The 9,250-nt window shown below is 58.8% G+C and overlaps 1 protein-coding gene across 1 annotated transcript; it reads left to right on the top strand.

The window, feature by feature from the left end:
• Window positions 1–6,725: 6,725 nt before the first annotated feature.
• On the top strand, window positions 6,726–7,560 carry CDKN1A (cyclin dependent kinase inhibitor 1A; the record flags this gene model as incomplete). Its single annotated transcript, XM_079546336.1, has 2 exons — window positions 6,726–7,131; window positions 7,511–7,560. 2 exons carry the CDS (start codon window positions 6,726–6,728, stop codon window positions 7,558–7,560), a joined length of 456 nt encoding a protein of 151 aa, XP_079402462.1.
• Between the last annotated feature and the right edge of the window lie 1,690 nt (window positions 7,561–9,250).

The following is a 9,250-nucleotide window of genomic DNA, read 5'->3' as shown; positions in this document are numbered from 1 at the left end:
ACTCGATTCCGTTTGGTCCTTAAAGCGATTGTAGCTGTCTGGTTTGGGTTGCTTGCTTTTAGGGAGGAAATCCTTCAAGGAGAGCATCCATCCTCCACAGCCACCTTCTGCTTTCAGCACCGTTACCCCACGTGCTGCCCTGGGATTCATCCCACGACAACCAGACCCACGTTCCTCCTCTGGGCACGCGAGCACTGCCAGCAGCAGAGGAGCAGCCCAGCATTGCACCTCCATCCTTGTCCGTGCCAGCTTGGTGAGCAGCAGTATCAGGGTGGAGCAGCAGTATCAGGGTGGAGCACGCTGTCACTCTGTCACTCTGGGTGCCAAGTTCCTGCTGGCTGGGAGATCGCTGCCACCAGCTGTGAGTGAGGAGCGTTATCTCTGCTGCAGCCCGGCCTGAATGCTTCCTGGTGCTGCCGAGTGGGGAATTGATGGGCTTCTCATGTGTGACTACTATAAGCTCTCTGGGAGGAGGTTGCTGCAGCTGAAGATGGGGTTCAGGTGTGGTGTGCTGCTGCTCCTGTCAGTGCTTATTCTGGTATCCAGGCTACACGTCCTGCTCTGGTGCTGAGGCTCACCAGCACTGCTGTGAGCAGTTCTGCACTGTGGTGGTTGGACATGAATTGGTGGAGAGGTTTTTGACCAATTCTATGGAGGCTGTCAGGTTTTCATGCTGTCTATTTCATCACCTCTTCTCTCTCCCTCCTGCTCCTTTTCATGCATGTTGGTTGTCTACAAAACTCATTTTTGTTACAGGACAGGGAGGATTCTGCACAGGGTCACTGCTGGCGGGTGAAGCACGGGGCACTGCTTCACTACTGACAGCACCTTCAAATTCAGCAGATCACCTTTCCTGGGCTCCATATGGATTCATAGAGAAGAAACTAAAAGGAAAAGGGTTTATATGAATACCAGCAAACTCCCAGCTCCCGTCCTCCTGTGGTGGGGCTGGGCTGAGCTCCACCTCAGCATGGTGCGCCCACACTCGTATCAGCTCACGCTCATATCAGACCAGGGGTGAGCTGCTGCTGGGGGGACTGACGTGTGAAAAGGAAAGTGCAACCGAGCCTCTCCTTGGCAGCTGTCACACCGGCTTTGTAGGATGTTGTGCACACAACTGCTCTGCTCTGCAGCGGCTGAGTCACCGTGCAGCCTGCCTGCCTGCACTGCAACGTGTGGCACGAGTGAGGAGATGCTGGCACACGGTGAGGCACTGCTGAAGAGGGCTGGTCCTGCAGAGCCAGGCTTTGGGGCTCCACGTGGGCGCAGTCAGGGCATGATGAGTGCAGCCACTGCTGCTGTGCTGGTTGCTTTGGTGCTGTGCAGAGCCAGGGCTCTGAAAGCAGGCACTGTGAGTCAGCTGCCCTCCGTAGGAGCACGCGTGGCTGTAAAGGACCAGCCTGTGCTCCTGGTGGATTCCAGGCAAACCCACGGCTGGTGCAGAAAAGCAGCCTCCATCAGCAGTGCTGTGTGTGTGTGTTGTCTGCTGGCAGGAGGTGACGAGGGTCATCGGCTTCCCTCTGCACCACCAACCCACACTGCATGCTTCTGGATGCCCGTAAGGAATGCTGGCACGCAGAAGGTTGGAGCAGTCCCTGTCCTCCTCCTCCACCCCAATGGGAAGCTTCTCCCGTGTGCGAGGAAGGGCTGAACTGAGACAGGAGGCTGTGGACCTTCTGGATTGATCTTCCCCTTTGCAAGAAGGTTTGCAAGAAGGTAAAGAGGATCTAAAAGGGCCCAGAGCTGTGCCTGCAGATCTGCGCTTCAGCCCTCCTGGCAGCACCAGGCTCTGCTGGTGGCAGCGGCCCCGTCCTTGGAGTCCTCCTCATCTAAGGGGAATTTGGCACCCCGTGAGCAGCCAGTAAATAACCACCCAAACACACAGCCAGGTACAGAACCACGAGGAACAATGAGCCCCTTTGCTGCCAGCTGAAAAAAAATAACAGCACAAAGCTGCCGAGCTGCTCATGGAAAGTCAGTGAAGCAATTACGTTAATGACTATGAATGGGGCTAAAAACAATCTTGGATGAAAATGAGTGAGGGGCTGAATGAAGCAAACAATTCATAGCTCCAGGAATATTTCCAGTATGCAGCCTTGTTTTAGGGCCTGTCTGATCTGCAATTTGTGCTCGCTGGGACTCTATTTCCACTCTGCTGGGTCCGGTGTCTCATCAAAATGCCTTCATAAATGGAGCAAACAAGGGCTGTATATGGCAGGGAAACAGTCAATTAACACGATCCAAGTTCTTTTAGGGGCAGAGTTAATCAAGCATTCAGCGTTTTGTCATTCTTGTCTTTCTTTCCTGGGAAAATCCTATTAGTTATAAAATCACTTAATTGGGCACTTCAAAGAGCTGATGGGAAAACAGCCTTCGCTGGAATATAAACGCCATTCAGCCGAACACTGGGCTCATTTAGACTTCTGCTGGAGCGTGAGCGTTTCATTAAGAGCCTTCACGTTCCCCCCCTTGAAACAAAAAAGCTTGTTAGCAGAGATAACAAAAAATCCTGGAGATCTGAATCGTGCTGAGGAGGGCCTGGATACTCGCGGCGTTGTTTCGTGCTTTGGTGCCCACTGGAGCACCCTGCACCTATCCTTAGTGATGCACTAAGAGAACGTGGAGCTCTGCTTCTCAGAGCCGGGCGGTTTCACACCTCTCTGGGGTGTTCTCAAGGTTGAAGGGTGTTGAGGAGGGGGACGATTCTTTTTGTGCCCCATGGGGGCTGGGCTCAGCCCCAGCTGCTCCTTGGGGTGCTGTGCTGTGCAGGGCAGGAGGGCTGTGGGGCACGAAGGGCCCTTTGCTGGGAGCACTGGTCAAAGGGGCTTTGTGCTGAGGCATGGAAGCACTGCCAAAGAACGGACGCGGTGATCTCAGTCCCCTCATTATCAGGGTGGGCAGAAATTGAGGCTTTTGTAGAGCTTGAGTTCCTGGTGCCTTGAAGAGTAGCGGTGTGTCATTGTGCCATCATCAGATGGCACAAAGGGGCCCATCTGCCTGAGCCCTTCTGCTGCTTCCCCCTACGTGGATCCATCCAATGGCACACTGTGTTTCCCATCAATCTGTGTCTCATTGCACCTTCCAGCACCACCAGACTCTGAGGCAGTGCTGTGGGCCAGGAGCTCTGCTGGGTTCGGTGGTCTGTCGGTGACATTTTGTACCCCACCTTTAGCAAAATCTCCCATATGAGTGCATTCAAAGCAGTTCAGAGCACAGACTTCTCTTCAGCAACCCAACCCACCAGGGGGTTTCTTGGCGCACATTCTTTGCTATGGGCTCAAATTGTGTGACTCCATGATACCAAAGTGCCCAAAGCCCCATTTCACCCCCCAGCTCAGACCATTCCTGCTCCCCTGCAGCCTCCATCCGCCTCCCAGCACCGGGGTGCTGCTCACTGCATCCCCAGCAGTGATGTCAGAGGAACTGTGCCCAGGCATGCTCCTCCACTGCTGCTGAGCAAGGACTGACTCACAGCTCCCTGCCTGCTGTGAATAATGTTTGCATACGTGTCTGAGGCCGCTTCCTCTGCCCTCTGTGTCCTCTGGGACCTACCTGGGGAGAGGAAATGCTCCCAAAGGATTTTCCCAGCCCTGATAGCAACATCCTGTCTGTTTTAAGTGCCTTACAAGGAGGATACTTTGAAGTTAGGAGATCTGCATTCATTTAGTCTATCTCTTTGGCCATCAGCCCTTGGGATCTATTTTCCAAGCAGATTGCAAGGAGGGATTCTCCCACATTGATGCCGTGGGGTTTGGGACAGCCCTTGTAGTGAGTAAGGATGGGATGGGGGCGACAGCTCTAATGTGGGGCTGCACCTGGAGGGGAGAAGGAAGCACTGTCCCCAGCACTGCTCCTGGATGCCATCCTGCCTGGTTCCCATCCGACCTCTTCCTACCATGCGTTGTCAGGACTGAACGTCATGAGTCACCTTTGGGCTTTTCCTTAGTTCCTGTACCACCTTCCTCATTCATCACACTTTTTTTTCCCTTTTTTGCTGATGATGCCACTGCAGACTTGACCACGCACCGCCTGACCCAGGCCCCGATGCTATTCCTCTCTCCACTTCCCATTTCCTCTGTGCGTTGATTCCACACCAGCATCTCAACCCCATCCCACCCCACCCCATCCCCATCCCACCCCCATCTCAACCCCATCCCATCCCAACTTCATCTCCAACCCCATTCCATCTCCATCCCAATGCCATCCCATCCCCATCCCAGCCCCATGGACACCACAAAGGATGCCTGCCACATGCTGGCTCACCCTGGGCTGTGTCCCTCCAAATGCAGCTGGGAGGACAGGCAGCAGCCAAACTGACACACATTCACCTCACATCAGGAGCACAGGTTGACTCTGTTGCGCCTGGAGATTTGGCAGCATCAGCCAGGATGGATTCTGTGCAACGTGCAATATTAATTTCGGATGATTTTGCATCCCCCAAGTGCCTGCAGGGCCCTTTCCTCCCCATCCCACATTGCCCATCCGGAGGGACCCAACCCCAAAGCAACCGCCTGGCCTGGCCCAGTGCTGCAGGAGGAACCGATGCTGGAAAACGCCGCTGTGTGATGCAGCTGCCTGCAGCCAGACATGTCCAAACATATCCTCAATCTGCTGCGCTGCTGGTCCAGCCTGGAAACCGATGCACGGAGGCTTTGCACAAGGAGGGTCTCACTGCCAGCACGGCTCAGCCGCATCCCCCCCTGCTGCAAAGGCGCCCACCGCCCTGCAGAAGCGCTTTCACCCGGCTCAGCGCATCGCCTGCCATCACGCTGCCATCTCCTCGCACCCCAAGCGCTGTGTTTGCACCTTCACTGCCCAAACCGTCGCGTCGAGGCGCTTTGCACCGTGCTGATGGTGCTGCAGCACCTGAACCCCACGCATCCCAGCCCGTGCTGGAACCCCGGGGGAGCCGTACTGTGCTCGGACCTTCCCTGCTGCGGGCCGGGGGGGCGTTTTGCAATGGGGCCAAACGTCCCTGCGGGTGCTCTGCAGCTCGCTGCATGCAGGACATGCACAGGCTTGTTCCTGCTGCTTGCTGAGCTCAGCCAAATGCTGCTCCCCGACCCGGCTCGCTGCTGGAGGGGTCCGCTGGTGGAGCAGAGGCCACCCCCGGGGCAAAACTCCGACAAGAGCGCCCTGGAACCCTGCAGGGCCGGAGCTGAGCCCGGGGAGCATCACCTGGAGCCAGACCCACCCCCCCCCACCAACCCCCGTGGTTCCCCCGGGGCTCCCCGTGATTTGCAGCGTCCCGCGGAAAATCCGCGCTGCGGTGACCCAGGGATGCGGGATCCCCAAATCTCAGCAAAGCCGTCTTGAAGGTCACCGCATCCCTTGGAGCGGCGGGGGGGGGGACCCGCATCGCGCTGAAGGCGACGCCCCGCGTTCCGTATAGGGGTCCGCGCAGCCCCGATGGGGGGAGAGGGGGGGGGGGGGTCCCGCACCGGGAGATGGGAACCGCCGAACCCCCCCTGATAACAGCAGCACTGCGGGCGGGGGGCGGGGGGGAAATCCCGGGCGACGCCGTGAGGCCCTGAGGCCCCTCCCTGCCCCATTATAAAGGGCGGAGTGCGGCTCCGGGAACCGCAGAGTGACGCGGAGCGCGGGGTGAGTGCGGGTGTGCGGGGCAGGGGGGAGGAGGAAAGGGACAGCAACAGCAACAGGGGGTGATTGGGGGGGTGGTGATGGGGTGCCGCGTCCGCTTGAGGTGTTGCGGGAGCTGCAGGCGGTGCCGGGTTCGGGTGTCGGTTGCGTTCCTTGCCGGCGTCCCTCGGAGCCGCTCCGTTCCGGGCTCAGCACGGCGCGGTCTCTCTGGGCGCGGCAGCGGTGCGGTGCGGCGGTTCCTCCCGTGTGCGGGGCTGCGCTGAGCGCTCCGTGCGGAACCCATTTCCCCCCATTCCCCCCTCTTCCCCCCCCCCCCCCCCCACCTGCCGAGCCGCCGGGACGTGCTGAGACTTGCCTGGCGCTGAGCTCGGCCCGCTGATAGGAAGCGGCTGTTTTGATGGGGGGGGGGCGATCCGTCGCCATTGGGGGCTGAGGGGGGCGGGGGGGTGTGGGGGCAGAGCGGCCGTTGCGGGCGGTGGAGTGGAGGGGGGGGGGGGATGGGGGCTGCGCACCTGTGTGACCCCAGCTTTGGGTGGGAGGTGACAAAAGCTGCTGTGTCACTTAGCAGCACCGGCCTCACACCGCGCGGGGATCCGTGTGGTTTTGTCCCATTAATGCATTTCTGCCCGGATTTGATGATTTTTCCCTCCCCCCCCCCTGCTGTACAAAAGCATCCCATCCCGGCTTTGCTCTGATAACTGCTCACCCTATGGGGGTCTCTCTGCCCCGCGTGCGCTTTGGAAGGAGCACAAGCTCATCCCGTGGAAGTCAAAGCTGTTGGCATTGATTTGAAAGAAAACAAACAGGCTCCTTCCCCCCCGGTTACCCAACAGCTCCTTGCAGACAGGAGGTGCTCGGTGGGGCTGTCAGGCTTGTGGTGAGTTCTTGCCCCTGTTTGAAAAGTTTCCTTGCCACTGGGCTGGGTTCTTCAGATGAAGAAACCAACCAGAAAAACAACATCCTCATTGCTTCACCTGCCCCTGTGCCGCTTTGCTCTGCCCTATGGCCGAGACACCCCTCAGTGTGAGCCCGGGATTGCTGGCAGGTCCCATGCTGTGCACAGCTCTGCCCCATTCGCCACCCTGGCCTCACATCCCTCCTGTATCCCCCTCCCCACAGCCGCAATGCCGCTGTCGCAGAGCAGAGCCGGGCCGATGCCGTGCAGCAGCAAAGTGTGCAGGAACCTCTTCGGCCCCGTGGACCACGAGCAGATCCAGAACGACTTTGAGGAACTGCTGAGGCAGCAGCTGGAAGAAGCTCAGCGGCGCTGGAACTTCAACTTCGAAACGGAGACACCCCTGGAAGGGCATTTCAAATGGGAGAGGGTCCTGCTGGCAGAGCAGCCCTCGCGGGGGGCCTTCAGCTTGGCCAAGGCCACCAGCGGGGGCGATCACGGGAGCTCAGCACCCCACAGGGTTCCTCCCAAGGATGGTGTCGGTGGGGCTCATCATGGGGCAGCCCAGCAGAGCTCGGAGCTCGCCAGGGTCGGTTCTCCACAGCGCTTGAAACGTGGGCAGACCACCGTCAAAGGTGAGTGGTGGGGGTGTGATGTCCCTCTGGGTGCTTCTGGGGGTGCTGTGGGAGGGACTGGGTGCACTCACAGCCGTGGACCAGCCTCAGTGCATCCCGTCTTTTGAGGGGAAAGGCTGCAGACTGGCTGAGGGGTGGGCAGCAGGACTGGGCTCGGATGTCCCATCAATAAAAATGCCCCAGAACAATTCAGCACCTTCAGCTCCTGTGGCCAGAAGTCCTCAGGCTCAGCAACGGAGATGTGGTGAGAGCGAGTGATGCAGGGCTCCGTGAATGTGGGCCTTTGGAGGTGTGAGTGCATCTGGTTGGGGTGCTGCCCTGGGAACGGCCTTCTCCTTCTGCTCCCTGATGCCTCCCAATTTCTCTTTGTGCCCTGCAGACTTCTACAGCTCCAAGAGAAGAGTTGTCCACGACAAGCCCAAGCTGTGACTGCCGCTGCTGGGGATGGATGCGGATGCTGACGTGCCCTGGGGGTGTCGTGGCTCTTTCCCTGCCCTGTGCTGTCTGAGCTGTCTATATGAAGCGATGCTGAGTCTGTAGTTCCCTATTTATGAGTAGCTCTGGGCTCCTGAGGGGCCCACACTGTGTGCAATGTATAGGAGGAGCTGACGCTGAAGACCACGGAAAGGACTGAGGAGGACTGGAATGCAGCAAGCGGGGCTGAGTGTCCCCTGCCCTGCGTTGGCGTGGTCCTTGCGGCATCCTGGTGCCCAGCACTGCCTGTTGCCTGGCATGGAGCAGCTCCAAAACCCTCAGTCTCACTGGTGTGGATCACGGCTGGGTGTGAGCCCTGCGTGGAGCTGCTCCCAGTGACTCAGCGATGCATTTGTCACAGAGTGGTGACAAACGTGCTGGAGGTGCCCCGTGGGGCCAGCGCTGCTCAGGAGGTGCTGGGCTGCTCCAGGCTCTGCTGCCCCATGGCTGGTGCTGTTCCTGGCGTGCTGTTGGCTTGCTGCGCCTCGTTCGATGCTGACACTAAGCTGGATGGAGAGCTGCTGCTGCTTGGCACTGCCAGGCTGCTGGAGGGGCGGAGAGCTGCTCAGCAGCAGCTGGAAGAAGTGACAGCCTTCTCCTGGACTATTTCCTACTTTGGAGCTGGGGGAGAGGACCCTGGCCTGGCTCTGCAGAGCAGCTGCTGTTGTCTCTGTGACCCAGGGATGTCCTGGATGATGCAGCCCTGCTCCGAGGCTCTCGGTGCTGTTGGATCTCAGCACTTTCACTGGGTTCCCCTCCTGCCCCTCTGTGCTGGGATTCGAAGGGGCGCAGGATGATCCCAGGCAGAGGAGGTGGGCGCTGCTCCCAGCTCGTACCGTGATGCACTTTGCTGTCAGAGATGCTGGCAGCTGCCCAGCACTAAATGTTTATTTATGAAAACGCTATTGAGGCTTCTTGGAAGGGGAAATACCTGTTTGTCTGTGAGTGTAACTGAATAAACACTTGTCTCATGGAAGGGAATGGGTGGCTGTTGATGGGAATAACTGCTGTGCAGTGTACTGGGAGTTGGGGGGGAGGGGAGGGGGTGTTGTATGTGGGTTGGGGGTTGCTTTAGGGGTGCAGCACCCACAGAGCTGCGGTTTCTATGGGTCCGGTGGGGAAAGGAGCTGTCACATATCTGGATGATGGATTGGGATGTGGGATGCCCAGCTGTGGGACGGAGCCTTTTTAATCTGGCTGCTGCCGGTGAGGACAGGAATGGGGGCTTCTCCTGGGGGGGTCTGGGTGGGTTGGGGTCCGTGGCTGAGCCCTCTGTGGTGCTGCAAACAGGAAACGTGTGCGTACCGGCAGTTGAGTGCAACCCCAAAGCGGAAGGCAGCCTTGAGTAAGAGAGAGAATGACGGTGTGGGGCCGGGAGGTGCGCAGCAGCAATGCAGTCTGTGTGGGGCTGATGTCCCCCCAGCCCTGGGGAGCCCCACGGTGCAGCCAGGCAGCGGCATCCCGAAACTGAGGGCGCGTGGAGGAGGTGAGCCTTGCTCTCAAGGGGTGGCTCGTGTTAATAGAGAAGTGGGGAAAAGAAGGGGGTTTGGGTGCTAGGGATGCAGGGTTGGTGCCTGGCCCTGCACCCGTGGGGCTTCTGGCAGTGGTGACCCTCCTGCCGCCCCTCAGCAGGAAGCATCTCAGA

Source organism: Tetrao urogallus, assembly GCF_951394365.1.
Source record: "Tetrao urogallus genome assembly, chromosome: 24".
Classification (NCBI taxonomy): domain Eukaryota; kingdom Metazoa; phylum Chordata; class Aves; order Galliformes; family Phasianidae; genus Tetrao; species Tetrao urogallus.
This window is presented reverse-complemented; position numbering and strand designations above follow the sequence as displayed.